Source organism: Hemicordylus capensis, chromosome 1 (genome assembly GCF_027244095.1).
Source record: "Hemicordylus capensis ecotype Gifberg chromosome 1, rHemCap1.1.pri, whole genome shotgun sequence".
In the NCBI taxonomy this organism is placed as follows: Eukaryota; Metazoa; Chordata; class Lepidosauria; order Squamata; family Cordylidae; genus Hemicordylus; species Hemicordylus capensis.
In genome coordinates this window covers 8758648-8784361 of record NC_069657.1, presented here as the reverse complement: position 1 = coordinate 8784361, position 25714 = coordinate 8758648, and the positions used below count along the sequence as shown (strand labels likewise).

Sequence of the window (25714 nt, the reverse complement as noted above, 5' to 3'; positions counted from 1 at the left end):
TACACCAGCAAAGCCAGGCATTTTAAGCATCAGAACCAAAATTATGAAATAAAGTCCTCAGAAACATTCAAAAATGGCCCTTCCATAACATTTACCCACCCACCCCCAAAGATTGGTTTGCGGGGGGAGGAGGGACGACCACTAGAATAAAGCGGAAGTGAAAATGAATAATTTCATTCTTTAGGGGAGGTACAAAGGGGAATAAAATTGCATTTACCGTCTGATCTAGGTGAATTTAGTGTGGCAATACTGAACGGTTCTAATGGTGCCACTCTTGCGGTGTGCTTCTTCATTCTCTGGAATGGTGCTCTTAGACGTTGTGTGCTCTCCTCTCTGCCTTGCGCCTCCACATTGTTTTTGATTGCCCCCCCCACCTCAGTACCACAAGGTGCCTCTCTCTGCTGTGTCTGGAGACGAGACGCAGTGTGGAAGACGGTGCAGCAGCTAGGAGGGCAGATCTGCTGTTTCCCGGGGAAACCATTTGCAACACATTCAAACAACGCTTGACCTCGGCCAACACTTTTCCTGCGTGCAATTGTTGGGCACAGCCAGCGGTTGGGGGAACAATACCTTAAAATATATCTCCAAACGCCCTCCTTCAACTTCTAAGATGGAGCAAGCCCTTTCGGATTCAGAGCACCCGGCGTGAATGAAACGACGTCCCTTCGTGCCCACGAACCAGACACGCGACCGCATCAGAGGCAAGGGAACGATGCAATGCAAGATGCTGGGACTCCGTGCCATGAAAATGTATGAGACGCTTACAACCTGCTAAACTTGAAAGGGCTTCTCTGCTTTCCGAGTCTGATATTAGGGAGGAAAGGGAACCGCTGAAGCATCCAAAATCATCATGGCACGCAAAATGGCATGTCTCGGGATTCAGATAATAATGTATTAATATAGAACAATTTGTGTGTTTTGAGCCTATTATTGGCTCGTTAGGGGAATCTACATCAAACGTGCATAAAACAGAAAGATCAGGCACATAAGGGTTAAATTTTTATACATTCACAGATGAGGTTTTGTTGTTTTTTAAGAAATAAAGATTAGCTAATACAGTCTCCATAACTTGACACACACACACACACATCCCATGGGATGATCTTTCCCCACATGGGAACAATGGCTGAGACCCTGACTAAATTACTCAGTATTACTATTTAGGAGTCACACTAAGGAATCACTAAATTTCAACAGGACTTGCTCTAGTAAATTTAGCCAGCACATCAGCCACTGCCTGAACATGGAGACAGAGTCCCGTTTCGGCATTCTTCCCTCAACTTATGTTTATGGCCACACACAAGGCTGGCCCGTCCACTAGGCAGACCCAGGCAATTTTCCTCAGGCACCATTTCTTGAGGGGCACGTTAACATTGCCAGAATACAGCACTGCCAATCATTCTTTCTCTTTCTCTTGTGTTGCACCCCTGAAGTACTGCACGTTCGTGTAAGAAGGTAAGCTGTAACACTGCACCCTGCTCCCCAGAGGGCTTGCACGTCCTGCACTCCAAAAGATACCGTCTTCTTTGCTCACTGCACTTCAGCACTCAAAAAACAGCTGGTCTTGTCAGCTGCACTCTCTCTCCGGAATATCAATTGCCTGCCTCAGCATTCATTTCCAAAAAGAAATGGACTCGGACTGGATTTCCAAATCAACAGCAGCCGCTTTTCATCTCTGAAGTGTAAGAGTTTTGTCCTCATAACAGACTGGGGAACTCTCTCCCACTGTATCCTCAAGCCAGTGTGGGCTAGTCATTTGCTGGTCATCCATGCAGGCTGGTCATCCACAAATGAACAGCTTGTACAGCTCAGATTGTGCAGCCCACTTCTCTGCTGGGGTGGGGGGCACCAAAATCAAACTCCCCCCTAGGGTGCCAAAAATCCAACTGCTGGCCACACATGTACACAATACATGGGCCATTGTGGGGGATGGGGAATCCTGGCTATCTATCCCAGTTAGATGCAGATTAACAACAGCAGTTTGTCCAGGACTGCCCAAAAATTCTGGATTCTCACAATCAGCTTTGCAGGGCCCGACTATCTTGATTAACCCTCTGAGGCCGTGCACTTCTGTTACTGCAGATGCTCTAGTTTTCATATAACATCAGAGCAACTGAAAAAGGTGGAAGCCGAAACATCTTGCACATTATATTTCTGTTAGTTAATCAACAGTGTGTGTGTGTACACAAACACTTATTGTTGATTCTCACACACACACACACATAAAACAAGCATCTATCTATCTATCTATCTATCTGTCTATCTATCTATCTATCTATCTATCTATCTATCTATCTATCTATCTATCATATTGTTATACCATCTGGAATGTGTATCCTCCCTAGGTGGTATACATAAGTTAAAATACAGCAAATATAAAAACAGGATAAAATTAAAACAATTATGATGATATAGCAAAACCGATTAAAATTAATTGAAAGCCTGAGAAAACAGATGCGTCTTAAGGGTCTTAAGCGTCTTTTTAAAAACAGCCAGAGATGGAGAAACACTTATTTTCACAGGGAGTGCATTCCAAAAGCCCCGGGGCAGCCGCAGCGAAGGCCCAATCCCATATAGCCACCGGTCAAGCTGGTGGTCTTGATTGGTGGCCACATGGAAGATCTTAATAGGCGGGAGGGTTCATGACAAAGGAGGCGCTCTCTTAAGTGCCCTGGGCCCAAGCCATTAAGGGCTTTATAAGTAATAACCGGCACTTTGTATTTCACTCGGAAACATATCGGCAGCATGGTGTTATGTGGTCCCTCCGGATTGTCCCAGAGACCAGTCTGGCTGCCGCATTCTGCACCAACTGTCGCTTCCGGATTATGTACAAAGGAAGCCCCATGTAGAGTGCATTACAGTAGTCAAGCCTGGAGGTTACCAGCATATGTATGTGTGTGAGTTTGTGTGTGTGTACACACAACATGATATTCTCTGCAAACATATCCTTGCAAGGAGTGGTTAGAAGACAACTACTACTACTACAACTACTACTAGTAATAATAATAATAATAGTAATAGTAATATACTGCTTTTTGACAAAAATTCTCAAAGTGGTTTAAAAAGAAAAAAGACATCATGAATAAATAAGATGGCCCTCTGTCCCAAAAGGGCCCACAATCTAAAATAAACATAAGGTAGATACCAGCAGCAGCTACTGGAGAAGTGCTGTGCTAGGGCTGGATAGGGCCAGTTGCTTCCCACCGCTAAACCGAAGAGAACCAGTGCAGAGTGCAGCAAGGGGGATGAGGACATTTTTTTTCGTCTTTCCCCTCCCTGCAAAATCCCTATTTGCTTGTTAGAATATGACCCAGAGGGTGGCACAGCATTCCACAAGTTGCATGCTTAGTGCACGTGGATAAACATATTTGCATTCGCACATGTGTGGAACACTATTCCCTCTAAGGTGTGCGCATGTGCACGCGCTCACATGTTTTTGGATGTCTGCTCATTTCATTTTAGGTCCCGCTCAGGTTGAATCAAAAAGGCCCCACTTTGAATGCAGGTGCGCACACACTGCCTTGATACTGCTGCCCAAAACAAAACTCATTCTGCACAGAGATGAAAAAATTAGAGGGACCACTGGTCTGGAATGCAAACTCCAGACTTAGTGCAACTAGCGACAGCCTGATCCTAGTGCAAGGTTCTTGCACAAGCACAGCGGTAGTCAGCATGTCAGCCTATTATTATTGTTGTCATCATTATTCTTCCTGTGTGCAGGGCACTTCATAAAGAAATGTCAGTCCATGTCCCAAGGATCACTACCTGAAATCAATCAAATATTTGATTTTGTATTTGTGGATTTAACATGCAAATACAGGGTCATGTGAAAACCAGCCCTGAAATCTGCTATGAAAATGCATTATCCCTTGAATTTCTGATTCTACAAAGGAGAACACCAATCAACAGAGGGGTCATGTATGTCATGTTCGTTGAAATAAAAAAGAAACCTGCAAAGCTGTCAGGACCAATCTATGTTATTATCTGATTTGATTTCAAACCCACCTTATTAAAGGTGCTTAGAGCATTTACAAAGTTAAACCAGGCTACAATATTCAAATGTGGATTGGTTTTTGTTTTGGTTTTTTAAAGGCCTATAAATCAGTCAGTCAGTGAAACGTTATTAGGGCTTCTGACCAATCCAGAAGAAAACCAACAGATACAGTCATCAGTCAATTCAAGGAGACCCCGAGGCTGTTCTCATGCACAGTGAAGATTGGGCTAAGGCAGTCCAGCCCGGTCTTGGCTGCTCATTAGAACCGCCGCACCCGATCCCAGCACCACTTTGGCGGAAAACCCACCAGTGGAGCCAGCATCTTAAATGAGGTTAAGGAAAGGAGGGCTCCCTTAGCCCCGGTTTTTTGATTATGGGATTTATGGGAATTATGGGATTATGGGAATTATGGGATTTCCGGGCTGGGATGATGCATCCCGGCCCCTGACCCTCTGCGACCCCGGGACAGTGGAGGATCGTCTGCGAGTGTGATGTACATGCCCAACAGCGGAGGAGTGGCCGTCTGCGGGGAAAGTAAGTTTCAGCAGCGTTCCCTGCCACCTGCCCGGGAGCCCTTCTCACTGATGGTGAGAAAGGGCTCATGGTTGGACTTACTGCATTATCAGAGCACATAAATCGGATATCTATCTTACGATTTGTAAACCGCCCAACCATTTTGGGAGGTATAAAAATATGTTAAATAAAGAAAAATAAAATAAATAAATAAAAATAACTCAAGTAAGCCTCAGAATATTACTAGCAATAGCTAGTAATTGCAAGAGAGCCAGAGCAGGAGAGAGGGCAGGCCTTCAGCTCTTGCATGTGGGCTTCCCAGAAGCATCAGGTGGGCTACTGTGTGAAACAGGATGCTGGACTAGATGGGCTGTGGGCCTGATCCAGTAGGGCATGTTCTTATCTGGTTAAAAGTAGCAAGATACAAAACAAAATAAGAGATGTTGCTAGTTTCCCCCGCCTCCCTTATATATATTTTTTAGATGTTTTGCCCCCTCAAACACCCTCCAAAATCCATCTAAATTTTACTTCTGGCAAAATGCAGTGATATCCAAGTAATGTTTGGAGCCCTCTAAGATAGGGGTGGGCAAACTTGGCCCTCCAGATGTTTTTGAACTACAACTCCCACCATCCCTGGACACAAGGGCCAAAGGAATGATGAGAGGTATAGTCTAACAACCAGGGACTCAAAGTTGAGAACTCCTTCTCTTATTTTTGTAAACCTCCTGGAGTCAGGCGGCATATAAACAAACAAACAAACACAATAAATCAATTTGAATCTGGTTTAGCATGCTCATTTGAGTTGTATTCCATAAACAAAACTTTAAAAGTACCCCATGTACTCCCAAACACACACACAGGCTGCGCACGTGTGTATGCGGCATTCTGTACACACACACACCCCTCGTAAGATTTGCCATTAGCTCAAAGTATTTGAAGAGAGAAAAATGTTAAGGGGGTCGGGGGGAGGATCCAACATAACAGACTTAATGTGGTCCAAATGTTACATGCAAATGAATTTAAAGTTCTACTTGAGATGTTTATTGGAATACTTGTAACTATTTTAAGGCCTGACAACTGCAAAGCATATGCTCCCTTTACCTTGTTTAAATTTAAAGAAACAAATTGAAGGTCCTGAAAACTATAAACACTCTGATCTTAAGTTGCCCGAAGAGCCTTTTACAGTATGATGATAGATATGCTTCCTAGGGATCGTCATCTGAAGAAGAAGAACCAACTACCCTTTTGAAATTTCCGAGTTGGACTGGTATTGTTGGTCTCCATTCATGATGCTTCTAATGGAGATGGGGCCAGAGCTCAGTGATGGAGGGTTGGCTTTGCACGTAGATGGTCCCAGATTCAATTCCTGGCAGCATCTCCTGGTAGGGCTGGGAAGGACTCCTGCCTAAAACCTTGGAGGGCCTGCTGCTAGTCAATGTAGACCAGGGATCCTCAACGTTGGGCCCCCAGATGTTAGTGGACTTCAACTCCCATAATCCCAAGCCCCAGTGGCCTTTGGTTGGGGATGATGGGAGTTGAAGTCCAATAACATCTGGGGGCCCAACATTGAGGATCCCTGATGTAGACAATACTGAGCTAGAGAGACCAAGGGTCTGACTCGGTAGAAGGCAGCTTCCTCTGTAAAGCAGACCACCATTTTGAGGATGGGGTAGGGCTGAGTGGTGGAGCATCTGCTTTGCACACCGGAGGCTTACCTGAAACTTTGGAGAGCCACTGCCAGTCTGTGTAGATCAGGCCTGCACAACATAAGGCCCGGGAGCCAGCTCTGACCCACGGGGACTTTTTTTCCTGGCCCCAAGGGTAGCCCAAAGTTTTGTGCTGCCTGAGGTGAGGTGCAAAATGTTGCTTTGCCCCATGGCCCTGGTGGGGGTGAGCCCCATTTCAAAGTTAACATTTGCAAGCTTTGAAATTGCACGGAAGGCTGGAAGGGAGGAAGGTTTATTTATTATGTATTTATTTATTATTGAAATTTTATATCCTGCTCTTCCTCCAAGGAGCCCAGAGCGGTGTACTACATACTTAAGTTTCTCCTCACAACAAGCCTGTGAAGTAGGTTAGGCTGAGAGCGAAGTGACTAGCCCAGAGCCACCCAGCAAGTCTCATGGCTGAATGGGGATTTGAACTCGGGTCTCCCCGGTCCTAGTCCAGCACTCCAGCCACTAGACCACACTGGTAGTAGTTTCCTAGACTTTCTAGACGCTTTATGACTCGCACATGTTATGTTCAACGCACACACACTCTGTGTTCAGCGCATGAATGTAGGGTAATTCACACGACAGCCCCATTCAGGCGCTCAGGAGAACAACGCTGAACATGCTTTCAGGGCTTGAAATGGGTTGGAACCAGTGTACCCTCTAACAGGGATTCCCAGATGTTCTAGACTACAACTCCCAGAATCCCCAAGCAAAAGCCATTGCAGCTGGGGATTCTGGGAGTTGTAGTCAGCAACATCTAGGAATCCCTGTTAGAGGATACACTGGTTGGAACTCCCATCCGCTGCCCGTCACTCACCCTCCTGCCTCATTCGTCATGCTTACTACAGTTATTCCAGTTTCCTACACCCATGGCTGCCCCAGGCTCCTGACCACGGGAAGGTGCGCAGTCATGCTTACAGCGTTCATCTTCAGACAAAGGATGTCAGTGTGACTGAACCACCCAGTGGGGAAAATGGCTGGAACGCTGGTTGGGACATCCGTCTCGTTTTTGGAGGCTGTATGCAAGTACAGCCTCCTCCGATAACGTCTGAATGTGGCCATTGTGCTCAACACATGCGCAGTAGTACATTTCCTGTTTGTACCCTGCATTAGGGGGGAGGGCTCTACCTAAGCTCAGCTTTAAGACATAGGAACATAGGAAACTGAGTCAGACCATTGGTCTATCTAGCTCAGTACTGTCTTCACAGACTGGCAGCGGCTTCTCCGAGGTTGCAGGCAGGAATCTGTCTCAGCCCTGTTTTGGAGATGCCAGGGAGGGAATTTGGAACCTTCTGCTCTTCCCAGAGTGGCTTCATCCCCTGAGGGGAATATCTTGCAGAGCTCACACATCAAGTCTCCCATTCATATGCAACCAGGGCAGACCCTGCTTAGCTATGGGGACAAGTCATGCTTGCTACCACAAGCCCAGCTCTGTCATTTCTCACACAATGTACACCTCTGTGTGTACACATTCACATATGCACATGTACAACACTTTATGTGTGTACAAGGTAACTTCTGAATAGGACTTGTGTCTCTCCCTTTTCAATCCTGTGACGATGGATCTCTTGGTTCTTATTGAGCGGAATAAGGGGAGAGATAGAGACCCCCTTCCCCCCAAAGGTCTTCAAGTCAGTTAGGGAGATTGGTGTTCTCTCACAAGGCCTGCAACCTTTTTCTCTCCTGTTCAGTCCAAGGGTGAGATTGATTTCCACTGGACTGAACAAGAGGAAGAGGTTTCAGCTCCCCAAATCCCTGGTTGGGGGTGGGGGGCACTCACTACCACCACCCTGAGGACATTGGGGGTAAAATTAGCAAAATCAAATCAAATGGATCCGATCACAGGAATGACCAGAGTGGCAGATGGGAAATGGAGCCAAACTGGGAGAATCCACTCTGGTTTGCCTGGCAAACCAGGAACAGAAACAAGGATTTGACCCAGGGGGCTGTCCTACAAGAGGGTCATGACGTGTCCGCTAAGTGTACTTCCAAACTATCTGTGTTTTGACATTGCAATCCCTGCACTGTCAGCAAGGTGCCGTTCACATTTCCGATGCCTTCTTTTGGATTTTATTGCCACGTTACAGTCTTAGACCATTGTGTGTGTGGTGCAAATAAATAGCTGTATTTCCCCGTTGTAGAGTTTTGCGCAACAAGAAAAGATTGCTCTCCCTGCTGGTGGCTTTGCGCAACACCCTTTAACTATGTTTTCAATTCAATCCCGCCAAGCCGAAGCATTTGACGGCTGCTGTAGCACTAATCTGGAAAGCGCCCAGCTCTCTGGTCCCCAATTCTGGCTTGCAAGGCAAGTGCAAACCGTGGTTTGCCAGTTTGGACTAAGCTGAAACCAGGATCAGAGGCAGGCAAGACTCCTCTCAGGGAGGAGAGCTGGTCTTGTGGCAGACAGCAGAAATAGTCCCCTTTGCTAAGCAGGGCCCACCTTGGTCTACATTTGGATGGGTGACTACATGGGAGCACTAAAAGATATTCCCCTTAGGGGGTGGGGCCAAAGCTTAGTGGAAGAGCATATGCATGTTTGCAAACAGAAGGTCCCAAGTTCGCTCCCTGGCAGCATCACCAGGTAGGGCTGGGAAATACTCCTGCCTGAAACCTTGAAAGAGCTGCTGCCAGTTAGTGTAGACAATACTGTGCTAGATGGACCAATGGTCTGACTCAGTATAAGGCAGCTTCCTGTGTCCCTATGAAGTGCCACATGCATGGGAAGAAGCAAAAGGAGGAGGGCCTGCAGGCACCGGAGGCTCTTCTTTGTTCATGTAACCCCTCATCATGACATTTGACCTTGCACTGTGGCAACCTCAGTGTAATGGCTAATACAGCCCTGTGTGGATAACCACTGGGGCCGATTGGAGTAAGTGGGGTGGAAAATACTCTCACGTCTCCTGTCATTTTCCCGGCACTTTTAAGGACAGCACATGACAAGCGACAAGACCATTACCAACTCATTTCATGGGGCTGGAATATTAATAGGATCCATGGAACAAAACAACAAAACAATGTGAACTCGGGTGGAAAGAAATGCAAGAAAGAGATACTAAGAGACCCCGGACACCTGCGTTCCGCGTTAAGCACAGCCCCCAAGAAAGGCAACTTGGTTTCTAAATCTTCCTTCCAGTCTAGGAAAATCTTAAGAGAAACCCAGGCGCACAGCCGTAAGGATGTTAAAAGGAATGTGCAGATTAGACTGATCGTGCATTAAACTGACACCACTGTCAGAATTTATTGGATTTCAAACACGGTTGTTTCTTGTTGTTGGTTCCCCATCCATCCCGCCGTCCTTTCAGGACACAGATTTAACGCGTCCAGAGCAGATGAGTCTCACAGGAGATGAAACACGTCATTGAGAACTGAACCCCCCGCTGAGAAATTCTGCACAACCGTTCAAGTTTGTCTTTCAGGGACACCCCCAGGACTCTCCTCCAAATTTCCCCCTTGATTCTGGAGTTCCAATTGCGGGATCCTTCTTTACAGAGCAACCCTCTCTCCGATACCTCAGGTGGAGGCGGTGGCCAGGAGTACTTTGTATCGGCTTCAGCTGATTCGCCAACTGCACCCTTTCCTGGAAGTGAGTGAGCTTAAGACAGTGGTCCACCTGCTGGTAGCTTCCAGGCTTGACTACTGAAATGCGCTCTACATGGGGCTGCCTTTGTACATAGTCCGGAAACCACAGTTGGTGCAGAATGCTGCTTCCAGATTGGTCTCCGGGATGTCCTGAAGAGAACATATCACTCCGATTTAAAAAATACGACACAGGGCTACCAATAGGTTTCTGGGCAAGTGCTACTTATTACCTATAAAGCCCTTAACGGCTTGGGCTCACGGTATTGAAGATAATGCCTTCTTCTTTATGAACCCCGCCCCCTATTCAGGGGAGGTTTGGCTGAGGGTGCCAACTCCGAGGCGAGTCGTCTCTGAAGTTGCCCCAGAGCTGTGGAACGCACTTCCTGCGGAGATGAGGACTGCTCCATCCCTGTTGGCTTTTAGGAAACAACTCAGACACATCTCTTCAGCCAAGCTTTTTCGCTATTTGGTAGTTTTAATGGGTCTTTTAATTTGATATTTTTATGTTTAAATTGTTAAAATGAAAGACTGGCAGCGGGTTCTCCAAGGTTGCAGGCAGGAGTCTTTCTCAGCCCTATCTTGGAGATGCTGCCAGGGAGGGAACTTGGAACCTTCTGCATGCAATTGTTAATGGTTTTATGTTGCTTTTATAGTTTCTGATCTTAAATGTTAATTGATTTTAGTTGTTTTTATTGTAATGTAAACCGCCCTGAGCCATTATTGGAAGGGCAGTAAGGAAATCAAACAAAGAAACAAATAAATAAGCATACAGATGCTCTTCCCAGGGCAGCTCCATTCCCTATGGGAAATATCTTACAGTGCTCACACATGTAGTCTCCCATTCAAATGCAAACCAGGATGGACCCCACTTAGCAAAGGGGACAATTCATGCTTGCTACAACCACCTTAAGTGGTGCAGCAAGGAAATGCTTGACTAATAAGCATAAGGTTGCCGGTTTGAACCCCTGCTGGTACTCTATCGGGCTCTATGATATAGGAAGATGCTGAAAGGCATCATCTCATACTGTACGGGAGGAGGCAATGGTAAACCCCTCCTGTATTCTACCAAAAGAAAACCACAGGGCTCTGTGGGTGCCAGGAGTCGAAATCGACTTGACGGCACACTTAACTTTACTACAACACCATCTCTCATTGATGGGTGGCATCATATTGTGGCAGCAAAATATCTTGGAACGCCCCTGTTTTGAGAGTCCCTGCATAGTAAGCTCCTGCCCCCAGCCGTTTCCTGCCTTGTGTGTCATCATCAAACCCTCCTCTGATCTGGTCTGAATCTTGCGTTGGCCTCCAAGGATATCAATGTTGGCCAGCTAGGAGGCATGCCAGATATCCTGACTCTGTTTAGGGAACAGTCATCTCATGCATGCCCTTTGTTTGAAGTGGAAGGGTGTCTCGGAGGATCCTCTTGTTCAAAGAGAGATTATGGGTTTCTTAATCTTTCAGCATAGTAATTTAGTTGTTCACTGACAATGGAGCATGGTATGAATAACTGCCTTTGAGAGGAAAGACTGCCTGTGGCATTCACCAAGAAGAAATCTGTATTATTAATTCCTAGCATGTGCAACACTGAATTTGCTGGACGGAACAACTGAAGAAGCGTTTCTATTATTTTGGAGGGTGGGGGGAGGAATACTGGCTGTAATTGGATGTCAAATAATTATTAATGAACAAATGCGAAGCAAACCAAAGAGGCCGTTTGTGTTTGCTAATTCTGTACTTGACTTGCTAATTCTGGTGTGTCTTTATCACGGTGTTGCATAATGGGGAAATTTCGTGGGAGAGGATTTTTAGCCTACTTTCCAGTACGAGATCGCCCGGCATTCTGTGTGTGTGTTCGTGTGTCCCCCACCCCATCAACTTCACAATGCCTGGACCAATATGAACCAAATTGGGTACAGTTGTAGGGACACATAGGGACACCTCAATGGCGTAGTTTGTGATGATGTCATCCACCCCAATCCAAGATGGCGGATGTATAAACCTTTGAGGCACAAGTGGGCTAATTTGTGAACCGCTTAACTGATTTGAACCAAATTCGCTGCAGATGTAGGTACACATAAGGATGCCCAAAGGGTGAGGTGTATGATGATGTCACCCACTCCAATTCAAGACGGCGGCTGCATAAACTTCTGAGGCACAAAAGGGTTAATTTGTGGACTGCCTAAACTATTTGAACCAAATTGGGTACAGCTGCAGTGCGTGACACACAGGGACACCTCAACAGCAGAGTTTGTGATGATGTCCTCCAGCCTGATCCAAGATAGCGAACATGTAAACATTTGAGGTGCAAGTGAGCTAACTTGTGAACCGCTTAACCGATTTGAACCAAATTTGCTGCAGCTGTAGGGGCACATAGGGACACCTCAACAGTGAAGATTGTGACAATGTCATCCACCTCAGTTCAAGATGGTAGGCACGTAAACTTTGGAGTTGCACTAACCTGTGTACAGTCTAACCGATTTGAACCAAATTTGGTACAGCTGAATGGACACAAAGGGATGCCCCAATGGTTTAGTTTGTGATGATGTCACCCATCCCGATCCAAGATGGCAGATGCATAAACTTCTGAGGCACAAGTGCACTAACTTGAGGACTGTCTAATCTATTTGAACCAAATTTGGAACAGCTGTAGTGAATGACACACAGGGACACCTCAATGGTGCAGTTTGTAATGATGACATCCACCCCGTTCCAAGATGGCGGACACATGAACATTTGAGGCACAAGAGATCTGTGGACCACGATTTGCCCCAAATTTAGTCCAGATGTAGAGACAGTGAATAGAAAGTAGGTTGATTAGTTCTTACTAGAACAACTTGTTGTATTCCTGAGTCATTCTCTTCTCATGACTGACTCTTGCCTGTAGCATTCTCTGCATTCCATGCCTTGCAACAGACGAAAACAGGGACATGCTTGAAGCATCCCAATATTCATCCTACATAGGCACATAGCTGCCATATACTGAGTCAGACCATTAGTCCATCTAGCTCAGTATTGTCTTCACAGACTGGCAGCGGCTTCTCCAAGGCTGCAGGCAGGAGTCTTCCTCCACCCTCTCTTGGAGATTCCAGGGAGGGAATCTGGATCCTTCTGCCTGCTCTACCCAGAGCGGCACCATCCCACTAAGGGGAATGCTGGTAACCTCTTGGTTGGATTACTGCAGTGCGCTCTATGTGGGGCTGCCTTTGTACATAGTCTGGAAACTGCAGTTGGTCCAGAATGCAGCAGCCAGGTTAGTCTCTGGGTCATCTAGGAGAGACCATATCACTCCTGTGTTGGAGGAACTACACTGGCTGCCGATATGTTTCCGGGCAAAATACAAGGTGCTGGTTATTATTATAAAGCCCTAAACAGCTTAGGCCCTGGGTTCTTAAGAGAATGTCTTCTTCGCCATGAGCCCCACCGCCTGTTAAGATCATCTGGAGAGGTTCGTCTGCAGTTGCTACCAACTCGTTTGGCGGCTACTCAGGAACAGGCCTTCTCCATTACAGCTCCTAGACTTTGGAATGCGCTCCCTGTTGAAATAAGAGCCTCACCATCTCTGGCAACCATTTTAAAAGGCACTGAAGACACATTTATTCACCCAGGCTTTTAGTTAGATTTATAGTTTTAATATTTTTTAATAATGGATTTTAAATGTTTTCAGTGTTTTAAATTCACTGAAGGTTCCTCCCCTGCTAACTTGGCAAAGAGGCACCTTTTAATGTGGTGATTCTCTTTTATTTAGCAGGGGGAGAGTAACTGGCCCTATCCACCCCCAGCACAGCACCCCTCCAGTGACTATTGCTGGTGTCTATCTTGTGTTTCTTTTTAGATTGTGAGCCCTTTGGGGACAAGGATCCATCTTATTCATTTATTATTTCTCTGTGTAAACCACCCTGAGCCATTTTTGGAAGGGAGGTATAGAAACTGAATTATTATTATTATTATTATTATTAGCTTTTAATTGTTAATTGATTTGATGTTTTAAACAATTTTAATTGTAAACTGCCCAGAGACGCAAGTTTTGGATGGTACAGAAATATTTTAAATAAATAAATCTCACAGTGCTCCCACATGTAGTCTCCCATTCCAATGCAAACCAGCATGGGCCCTGCTTAGCAAAGGGGGCTAGTCATGCTTGCTACCACAAGGCCAATGACATGGCATGGTGCAGCTTCCCCACCCCAATACTGCCGAAGGCTCCATTCTGCCCATTATATGCTGAATTCATTGACTCCAGAGGCGTATCTAGGGTAAATAGCGCCTAGGGCAAGCACTGAAATTGCGCCCTCTGTCCAAACATCTGACACCCATCTTTCAGATAACTTTACCATAATATCAGCTCAAAAATACAAGTCAAGCTCGTTAATCTTTTAATCTTTCAAAAACTATATAGCAGTGGATGTAGCCAGACCAAAAAATGCTGGAAAACGACAAATTTCAGTATGCTGGGGCTCATGAAATACTCAAATACTATGTGGAGGTGTACTTGGAAAACTAAACAGAAGTGCCTGTCTAATTCTCTACTATGCATTGTAGCATCACTATTACATAAATTTTAAAAATAAATGGAGAATTTGACTTTTCTCAGATACTCTGAAAATAATTAAAGGATATACAGAGTAAACTGTGTCACTGCTTGGAATATATTCTAGTATTTCAGAAAGACAGTTAAAATGAGAGAAAGAGAGCAGCAAGAAACTCCCAGTGGCCTTAATACTAAGGATTTCACACTGATTCAAAGACAAACTCACCATTAATAGCCATATTATTAAGACATCACATTTAACTCACTTATCACAAGAAGCAAAGCAAGAGCAAATGAATACAATCCTAGCTCATACGCTTCAGCTCAGTATTCACAAGCCCTGATTCTCTGTACATGGTGCCAAACTGAATATTTGCACAGTGACTTATATTATTTGTTTGCTTGTTTGTTTGTTTGTTTGTTTGTTTGTTTAAAAAATACCTATAGCCCCTTCGGGGGGCTTCCTAAAGGCCATGGGGGAGGGTGTCTGCAAAGGTTCCGCCTCCTCCCACCAGCCTCTTAATTCACCGCCACAGCCCATCCCAGGCTGATTTTCGGGCCTGTTTGGGCCTGCAAAGATTGGTGTGGTGGCCATTTTGGAGGCTGCCACACATGCTCTAATGGCCTCTGTGAGGCCTGACAAGGCCTAGGGCCTCACAGGGACCATTTGAGCATGTGCAGTGGCCATTTTTAAAAATATTTTTTTTAAAAAAATGGCCACTGAAAACAAAATGGCCTCCATGCATGCTCAAATGGCCTCTGAGAGGCCTGGCATAACCTAGGACCTTGCAGAGGCCATTTCAAGCATGTCTGGTGGCCATTTTGTTTTTGGCAGCCATTTTTTAAAAAATCTTTTTTAAAAATGGCGCCCCCCCTTCGAGTGGTGCCCGGGGCACATGCCCTGCCTGCCCTACCCTAGATACATCCCTGATTGACTCTGCAAAATCTAATAGGTTGGACTTAAAACCTAAAGTTTGCAAGTTCTTTTGGCGGAAGAGGCGCAGAACTCTCTAACAATATATCACCAAGAGAACTTAACATACCTCAGCCATGGGCACAGTGAGCTTGTCCCTGCCACCTGCCTGACCTAGCCACACCCCCTCATATCTCAATTTGTTGGAAGTAGCCAAGTTGAGCCAGAGGGACACTCTTTGGCTACGCCTCCAAGCGAGGCCCTGGATGCTATCCCAGCCTGCCTTGCAATGTGTCGCAGCCATTGGTTCCGATGTCAAAGGGGGCAGGCTTGCCTGGAACGGAACAGAGGTTCCTGAAGGTGTGAGAGGCGTGCCACACTTTTCATGTGACACCCTGGCAATTTGCGGTGGCTCAGCAAGGTTAAGATTACAGACGGATTGGGCATGTGTAGGATGCAGTTGGAGGCGCTCTTACCCCTGGACCTTGGGCCCCCTGTCCGTGGCCTCTGAAGTCGGGGGGCTCCAGGTGTCCTGGGGGGCCTCCTGCACTGCCGCTGCACCGCTGCCCATGTCTGCCGCTGCCTCGGCCGCTGCGCCGCTCCTTGTCATTTCCGTGGCCTTTTCGCAGCGGCCATGTGCGGGGGGGGTGTAAGCCGAGCAGGCCTCAGCCTCCCCCAGGGTGGCAGTGGCTGGCGCAGCCACTGGTGGGCCTGTCCGTCTGGGCTGTTGCGATGGCTCGATACTCCCACTGCACAGGTGCTGATGGCTCAGATGGACAAGCTCACCCCCTCACCCACCCTGGCCACGAACATGGCGGCTGCGAGAAAGCCACGGAAATGACAAGGAGTGGCGCAGCGGATGAGGCAGCGGCGGGCGTGGGCTGCAGTGGGGCGGGGCAGCAGTGCAGGAGGCCCCCCATTATGAAGGTTTGCTCTAAAAAAATTCTTAATTGGGGGGGTCTCGCGGGGGGTGGGGCTCCGGAGCCCTTCAGGTCTGGGTGCCAAAATTACCTAGATGTGCCCCTGGCTGCAGTTTGGCAGGAATAGAGAAAAAGCACAGAATTTGATTCAGCTTCCTGGGACCTCTGCTTGCATTTTTAGCCTACCTTCCGGGAGGCATATGACATCACCTGGCTTTCTGTGTGTGTGTGTGTGTGTGTGTGTGTGTGTGTGTGTGTCCCCTGTCTGTGTGTCCCCCCCATCAACTTCGGAATGCCTGGTCCAATATGAACCAAATCGGGTACAATTGTAGGGACACAAAGGGACACCCCAACGGCATATTTTGTGATGATGTCATCCACCCCAATCCAAGATGGCGGACATGTAAACATTTGAGGTGCAAGTGGGCTAACTTGTGAACCACCCAACCAATTTGAACCAAATTTGCTACAGCTGTAGGGACACATAGGGATGCCCAAAGGGTGTGGTGTGTGATGATGTCATCCACTCCAATTCAAGAAGGCGGCCGTGTTAACACCTGAGGTGCAAGCAAGCAAATTTGTGGACTGTCCAAACAATGTACATTAAATTTGATACAGTTGCAGTGAGTGACACATAGGGACACCTCAACATCATAGTTTGTGATGATGTCATCCACCCCAGTACAAGGTGGCAGACGTGTAAACTTTTGAGGTAAAAGTGGGCTAACTTGTGAATCGCCTAACGGATTTGAACCAAATTAACCACAGCTGTAGAGACACATAGGGATGCCCAAATGGTGTAGTGTGTGATAATGTCATCCACTCCAATTCAAGTTGGCAGCTGTGTGAACTTCTGAGGCGCAAGCGGGCTAATTTTGGACTGCCTAACCTATTTGAACCAAATTGGGTACAGCTTGCAGTGAGTGACACACACGGACACCTCAATGGCATATCTAGTGATGATGTGATCCCTGCAGATTCAAGATGGCGGACGCACAAGGTTTTGAGGTGAAAGTGGGCTAACCTGTGAACACCTTAACCGATCTGAACCAAATTTGCTACAGCTGCAGGGACACATAGGGATATATCAATGGCGTACTTTGTGATGATGTCATCCATTCCAATCCAAGTTGGTGGATGTGTGAACGTTTGTGGCACAAGTGGGTGAACTTGTGGACTGTCTAACTGATTTGAACCAAATTAGGTACCGTTGTAGTGAGTGACACACAGGGACACCTCAACGGTGGAGTGTGTGATGATGTCATCTACCCTGATCCAATATGGTGGAAGCATAAACTTTTGAGGCGCAAGTGAGCTAACTTGTGAACCACTTAACCGATTTGAACCAAATTTGCTACAGCTCTAAGGACACATTGGGACACCTCAACAGCGAAGATTGTGATGGTGTCATCCAGCTCAGTTCAAGATGTTGGACACGTAAACTTCAGAGGTGCAGGTGCACTAACTTGTGGACAGTCTAACCAATTTGAACCAAATTTGGAACAGCTGTAGTGAGTGACACACAGGCACACCTCAATGAATTAAAAAAATCAAATAAATAAATAAATAATGGTGAGTTTGTAATGATGATATCCACCCCGATCCAAGATGGCAGACACATGAACATTTGAGGTGCAAGAAATCAAACTTGTGGAACTCGATTTGCGCCAAATTTAGTCCAGATGAAGAGACAGTGAGAGGAAAATAGGCTGATTAGTTCTTACTAGAACTTGTAACTTGTACTTAAGTTTCTCTTTCACAACAACCCTGTGAAGTAGGCTAGGCTGAGAGAGAAGTGACTGGGCCAGAGTCACCCAGCTAGTATCATGGCTGAATGGGGATTTGAACTTGGGTCTCCCCAGTCCTAGTCCAGCACTCAAACCACCTCACCACACTGGCTCTTTTTATGACCCCAAGAATCTAAGACACCTAAAAAGGTAATACAAACACAAGACAAAGTCTTGGGAAAGCTGAAATTCTGCATTCCTTTTGCAAAGGACAAACATCATCTCACTCTCTCTCTCCCATTCTAATTCTTGCCTAATCTCCATATAATCCTCTCTAATACTTTTCACTGGAAATCGTGCTTTCTCTCGCCATATTGGAGCAAAGCAGATAACACAGCAAAGCCTGGTGAACAGCATGAAGGGATTGCGGGAGGATTATATGCTAACTATGACAAATAAATAAATAAATCAGAAAGGGTGGGTAGAGAAAGTCACTGTAATCAGTCTGGGCGGCCAGTCTTGGATTAGTCTTATTTACAATGAATTAGCACTCCAGCCGTGGAGTGCTCCCCTGGGATCAGAGGCATGTTCAGAGTGATGTGTTGCGAGATGGAAATGGGATCCTCAAACAAATTCGGAAGCATGATGCTTAGCTGTCTGGTGGACAGTTTAAAAAAGAACGGCTGGCATCCCGACTAAGAAATGTGCTGCCCAAGTGCATGGACGTTGCACTAGCTAGCTTTGCTACGCTGGGAGCTTGCTGGGGTGTGTGCATGGAACTGGTTCAGGAGGCTGAATTAGAACTGGAACCAAATTGGTGGTCCGTGAGCCTGATCGGTTGAACAGGCCAGCGGTCCGGTCGAAACAGGTCAAACCGGTTTGACCCAGTTTGAGGGCTATGCTTGTAAAGGAGAAGCCGGTGAGGATTCCCCTTTATAAGCAAAGGGGTGGGGGAATCCTTGAAAAGTGTTGCAAGGGCAATGGAGAGGCGAGCTGGTCTTGTGGTAGCAAGCATGACTTGTCCCCTTAGCTAAGCAGGGTCTGCCTTGGTTGCATATGAAAGGGAGACTTGATGTGTGAGCACTGCAAGAGATTCCCCTCAGGGGATGGAGCTGCCACTCTGGGAAGAGCATCTAGGTTTCAAGTTCCCTCCCTGGCAGCATCTCCAAGATAGGGCTGAGAGAGATTCCTGCCTGCCACCTTGGAGAAGCCGCTGCCAGTCTGTGAAGACAACACAGAGCTCGATGGACCAATGGTCTGACTCAGTATATGGCAGCTTCCTATGTTCCTAAGGGTGGCTGGGGGAGAGGATGGCGAGAGGCCGCTTACAACACTTTTCAAGGATTCCCCCATCCCTTTGCTTATAAAGGGGAATCTTCACCGAAGCAAATCGGGCTGGTCCGGTTGAGTTTGAACTGGTCAAACAAGGCCAGTTTGAATCGAACCTAGTGCTGCAAGCCCCTGGAGGCTGCATTTCAGACTAGTATTGTATTCACACAAAATCCTCACACTAGTCCAATCCCTGCTGCAGGACTGAGATGAACGCTCCATGTTCTGTTCTGGCTGCTGTAGTTCAGCTGGCTGCCACACGGGGCAGCAGTGTGCAGACGTTCAAATTGTCAGCCATAACACCGGCCATTCCTGGTAACTGTGCTCTCGGTGCTATCCATGTAGATATGTCTATTGGTAAAGCAGAGTGGGGTGTGTGTGTGTGTGTGCAGTGCAGGTGACTTGAAAGAACTGAAAGCATTGGCAAATTCCAAAATTAATTTTAGAAACTCTCCTAACGAACCCAGAATTCAGGAGGAGCAGAAAGCCAGGCAGAGCAAGGAGCATGAGATGGCAGGAATCCTCCCACCTCCATCACTCTTGTGTTTGAGATAACACGAGATTATTCTTCAGGAGAAACTAAGGACAGCTTACTGGTTCCACACATCAAGTCACTCTTGGATTAGATCCTCAAATGAGTCTTTGTTAGGGCTGCCACACCCATCGGAGAGAATTCCTAGACACAACTGTCAAAGGGGGCAGTGGCGGGGAGATGCAGATTTTAAACTTCTTCTCTTTTTTTAACCAAGACTGGAAAGAAGGCTTGACAGTGGAGCCTGGCAACTCGTGCACATTTCCCCCCTCTGGCGTCCTTTACACAGGAGAGGGTTAGGAGCATTTCACCTCAATAGACACAATCCAAGATGCTAAAATAAATATGATGACAGCAACACAAGTGAAGCTGGGAAATGAAAGAAACCTGCATTACATGTTCACTTTGCTTAATAAAAGTTTATAAAATGACCGTTGTTTAAATACAGTTGGACTTGGAACATCCCCCCCGCTTCCACACTTGATGTCCCTTTTTGCGGCCTCCAGCAGATCTTTTGATTCATAATCTACAGTCATTCTGTTCCTTCCCTTTGGCCACTAGCTTGTCACATGGCTGAAGAGAATTCAGGGCTTTTAAACACTGACACCTTGCAGCTGCAATGCCTGGAGAGAAGCACTGTCTGGGAGAATGGGTAGTAAAAGCAATCTTCCCACTCAAATTCCTGGACCTTTTGAATTGAGGACGACACATTTCCTGAGTCCTGGACTGGACCTCCAATTCCTGGACTGTCCAGGTCAGTCCTGGGCATGTGGCAACCCCAGCCTCTGCTCTCAGTATGCATGCCAAAGTATCACATTCGTTTGCCCTGATAATTTGCTGGAACTATAGCCATTATAACAACTATGATGATCATATTAAAAATGGCCACAAGTTGTGCTTTTGCAATTTAACTTTGTGTTTGTCCAAGGCTAAGCCTGCAGACTTGCTCCTACCCCTAAAAATTAAATGCCGTAACATCTGAACACAGTGCCACTTTCTCTCTAAAGCAGGCCTGGTCAACTTAGGCCCCCCAACTGTTTTTCGGACTACAATGCCCATAATCCCCAGCCACAGCAGCCCATAGCTAGGGATTATGGGAGTGGTGGGCCCACATCTGCAGGAGGGCCAAAGTTGAGCAGCCCTGTAAGCCTTCAAATGGGCTTACAAATTCGATTTAGGACAATATAAAATAATGAAAAATAGTTAAATTAAACCAACACAGGGGTTCCCAGTCTTGGGTTCTCAGATGAAGGACTACAACTCCCATGAACCTCACCTACAGTGGCTGAGGAGCATTATTTTATTTATTTATTTTTACATTTATATCCCGCATTTCTTCCGAGGAGCTCAGAGTGGTGTACATGGTTATGTTTATCCTCCCAACAACCCTGTGAGGTACGTTAGGCTGAGAGAGACATGACTGGCCCAGAGTCATCCAGTGAGTGTCATGGTTAAATGGGGATTCAAACCCAGGTCTTCCCGGTCCTAATCCAACACTCTAGGGGGCTATAGTCCAACAACATCTGGAAACTCAAGATTGAACAAGAACATTAGCCAAAAATGAAAGCAAGTGCAGTGCCGTTTTTACTTAAAAGCAGAGACAATTGGTAAATATTAATTGATGCTAAAAACCCTAGGAGAACAGGATGGACTCCACCTGGCATCTAAAAGCTCATAAAGAAGGAACCAGCCAGATTTGCCTAGGGAGAGAATTCAGCAACCAAGGACCCACCACAGAGAAGTCCCTGTCTCCAGTAGAAGTTGGCAGGCATCTGAAGGTAGAAGCATCTGGAACAGTGGTTCCCAGCCTCTGGTCCGTGGACCCCTGTTGGTCCGTGAGGGTATTGCAGGTGGTCCATGGGGCAGGGGGAGAAAATGTAATAATAATTTAATACCACTGGTAGGCCTACTGCAGGTAAATATACTGCGATGAGTGTAATCTCTTTGTGAGTGAGCATAAGAAATTAGAAATAGCTGTGACTTTAATACCCCTTGATATATGCCTTTTGACTTCTGTCAGCCACAGGATACGTTCAAAATGTTTAGAACGGTCTGCTTACTTGACGGTCCGTAAAAGCATTCGGTGACGATGTAGTGGTCCGCATAAAGGAAAAGGTTGGGATACGCCAGTCTCAGAAAAAGGTCTCAGATCTCAACTGATAGTCAGGTTCATATAGGAAGAGATGGCCCTTCCGACAACTTCGTCCCAAGTGGGATAGAGCATTATAGGTCCAAACCAAACCTTTGAAGAGTGCTTTGAAGCCACTGAAGATCTTTAAGCACTGAGGAAATATTCTCCATGGCGTCCAAGTTCACAATCTGGCTACCATATTCTGGAAACGCCACCCGTCCTTGTCTCCACAGTCAGGCTGCTTCTTAGCATAACCCTCAGTTATAGTGGCATAATAATTTAAAAGTAAAATATTAGCTTGCTCTATTATGGGCTGGATTTGGATTAAGTTTTCTTGCTGGCTACTTTAAGTGTGTTTCTGCCCAGCAGTAAAGAAGCATGTTTCATTGACTACAAGAAAAAGCGAGTAAGAGTTTATTTCTTCTGAAATCTGTGGCCCTATACAAAATTACCCACATCAAGAGAATGATGTGAACACTGTAACATCTTCCCCTTAGGGGATGGAGCCGCTCTGGGAAGAGCAGAAGGTTCCAAGTTCCCTCCCTGGTGGCATCTCCAAGATAGGGCTGAGAGAGACTCCTGCCTGCAACCCTGGAAAAGCTGCTGCCAGTCTGTGTAGATAATACCGAGCTAGATGGACCAGTGGTCTGACTCAGTAGAAGGCAGCTTCCTATGAGATTCTGTTCTGGTTGAGGCTGTTGATGCATTTCTACAAGACATTCTTGTGATACCTTCCCAGTGAGGACACACTTCTGGACCATGGAGATACATCCATGCCTTTGATGGAACATTGGACTGAGTCTTGGTCCGGCCAGGCTATGGACTCAAAAGATGCACAGCCCTACTCCTGACAGTTCATTCAGATGCGAAGAGCAGAGCCACACAATAAGTTTCCAAAGACTTGAAAGTGGTATGAAACTGGCATTGCTGCTCATTGTATACACACATTCATCTTGTCCCTCCGGCTTTGTAGTTTTTGGAGCACTAGAAAACTGCTAAAAAGTTAGGCAAACCCAGACAAGCCTTTTTCTTTTTTTTCTCTTTTTTAAAACCAGAAATGTGAATAAGCATCTACTCCACAAGCTACCGTTCCGGTTTCTTATCACAAAAAAATAATGGCCATCTCTCTCTGCCCTTTGATCCATGCTACAGCTGAGGGGAAACAGGGCTCTAACTCCTTGGAAGAGGGGCTCATTTGTGTGATATCCTGCCTGGGATCAACACCCAGTCTGAGCGAAAGATGAGACCAACCTATCAGGATGGGGAGATGAGAGTCCAGAATCCTGGGTCCCATTCTCCAATTGGTTAAAAGATCAATCACCATATTCATATACCGTATTTTATGGACTATAAGACTCACTTTTTTCCTCGAAAAATATCCGCCAAAATTCAGGAGCGTCTTATATGTTTTAACAGTTTAATATGTTAAAACTCTGAAAAACTGGATTAAAATTAAGGTGCGTCTTATAGTCTGTAGCGTCTTATAGTCCGTAAAATACAGTACCAGCTGATCTGCGCACTCCATCACCTCTGCTGTCTCTCCATCTCCTCTGCAAATTTCCTGTCCAGATCTGTCGTGGGAGTCGGTGAATGATGTTTTGTGCGCTTTTTAATGATGAGTCTTTCACCTTGAGGAAATTGTGGTTGGTCCGAAAATGAGGGCTGTTTTCTCGGACAAGGCTGATTATTGATCTGAAGGCACTTTAACTTGGCAGGCACAAGTCAGAGATATTCAGCGGCCGGGTTTTATTAAATTAAAATCAGAGGAGTCCATCTTGTTAAGAGAACAGTCTGTATTATCAACACTGTGTCCCGGAGCAATGAATTTTCCTGTCTGAACATTCCTCAGTTCGACCTCCTCTGAAGCGGCTAACGCTTTGCAGATCATTCAGTTTCCAAAGAACATGAGATTAAAACACATATCGGTCGTTTACCAAGACTGTAAATGAGGGGCAGAGAACTTCACTTTCTTGGTCTCCAAAATCCCAGGAGCTCTGACATTCGACAGAACAAAACTTTTCTCACAGGAGGCAGCACATGCATCCTTTCAGACAAGGGCATGGGATGCTGTACATCAGTAACTCCCAAACTGTGGCTTGTGAATCCCTGGGGTACCCCTTGAGAGCTTTCTATGGGGGGAGGGGGGGCTCGTAGTTCTCTATAGACCAGCTTCTATCACAGAGGTCTCCAACCTTGGGCCCCCAGATTTATTTATTTATTTATACACTTATATCCCGCTTTTCTTCTGAGGAGCTCAGAGCGGTATACATGGTAATTTTTATCCTCACAACAACCCTGTGAGGCAGGTTAGGCTGAGAGATACATGACTGGCCCAGAGTCACCCAGTGAGTTTCATGGTTGAATAGGGATTCAAACTCAGGTCTTCCCGGTCCTAGTCCAACACTCTAAACACAACACTATGCTGGCTCAGATGTTGTTGGACTACAACTCCCATCATCCCCAGTCACAGTGGCCTTTGGCCATTTGTTACAAATTAGGCAGATTTCCAAATCAATGCAGGGAATTTCAGCCCTGGAGAGATCCCTCTTACTTAAAATGTAAGTTAAACAAGGCATAGCGGCCCATATCTTGTGCAGTGAGCCACCTGCCCAAGGGTAAAGGGTACAGCACCTTGCTGAAGCTAAGCAGGTCTTGGAGTGGCCAAGTGCATGGATGAAAGACTCGTGCATGCCACCTCTGGGGATCAGGCCATTGCTCAGTGGTAGAGCATCTGCTTTGGATACAGAAGGTCCCGAGTTCAATTCCTGGCAGCATCTCCAGGTGGGGCTGGGAAAGACTCCTGCCTAAAACCCTGGAGAGCTGCTGCCAGTCAGAGTAGACATTACTGAGCTAGATGGACCAAGGGTCTGACTCAGTAGAAGGCAGCTTCTTATGTTCCTAAGTGGAGTACTGAACACGGACCAATAGTCTCACCTGGCATATGCCCTTGCCTTACGTTTAGAGGAGTTAAATACACTGGCAGTCTATTGTTGCTCTCAGAAGCAAATACTATGCTCCATATTGGAGGCAACCTATCTTTTTGGCCAACTCACTGGCCAACGCAATGAGCGGTCATCATTATGAACAATTAAACACACCTATCATAATGCTCAGTTTGTTGTGAAGCCGAAGCCTATTTCAGAATTCTTTTTGCACCGGGCTGCAGTTTTCAGGGATATCAGCAAAGGTTTCCAGAGCATCTGGGCACTCTAAGAACATCAGAACAGCCCTGCTGGATCAGGCCCAAGGAGGCCCATCTAGTCCAGCATCCTGTTTCCCACAGTGGACCACCAGATGCCGCTGGAAGCCTACAGGCAAGAGGTCCGTGAATGTGCATGCCCTCTCTCCTGCTGTTGCTCTGATAGGCTATACCACTCTGATAGGCTGGTGCCTACCATTTTATATTTCCCAGATTGTCCCACTATGAGTCCCTTTAAACCCTGCCAGCGCGGCTTGTTAAGGTGGGGAGGCTCTATGTCTACTAAGGAGTATGACAATGCACAGAGGCGTTCTTACCCCTGGACTTTGGGGCCAAAGTCCACAGCCTCCACACCCCCGGCAGGGGATGGAGGCAAATCATCTTTAGTCTGTCCTGGGTAGTGTGGTTTGTGCCCTCAAGAACCTACATGTAAAAAAAAAAAATTTGATGCTTAACTTGTAGTTCGGTGGCGGTGGGGGGGGGCAGGCTCCAAAGGCCTTTAGGTCCAAAATTACCTAGGGGCACCTTTGACAAAGCACTCCTTGGTCGTCACAGAGCCTCCTTGCCTTCGCAAGCCATGCCAGTGGGGCTTAAAGGGGCACGGAGGTAGGGCGCTTGCCTGTCGCTTGGACAG

The 25714-nt window shown here is 46.4% G+C and overlaps 1 protein-coding gene across 3 annotated transcripts in view; it reads right to left on the bottom strand.

Annotated features, from left to right (window-relative positions):
* SLC35F4 (solute carrier family 35 member F4) overlaps positions 1 to 25714 on the bottom strand; it is a 196468-nt gene that overhangs the window by 57298 nt on the left and 113456 nt on the right. The window contains exon 1 of one of the 3 annotated variants that reach the window (XM_053249198.1): positions 218 to 501. The exons of the other annotated variants lie outside the window; for them this stretch is intronic. Within the exon in view, the coding sequence (XP_053105173.1) occupies positions 218 to 293 (76 nt within the window). The 5' untranslated portion in view covers positions 294 to 501. Of the gene's footprint in view, positions 1 to 217; positions 502 to 25714 lie in introns of those variants that run through there. 3 annotated transcript variants of the gene reach the window in all.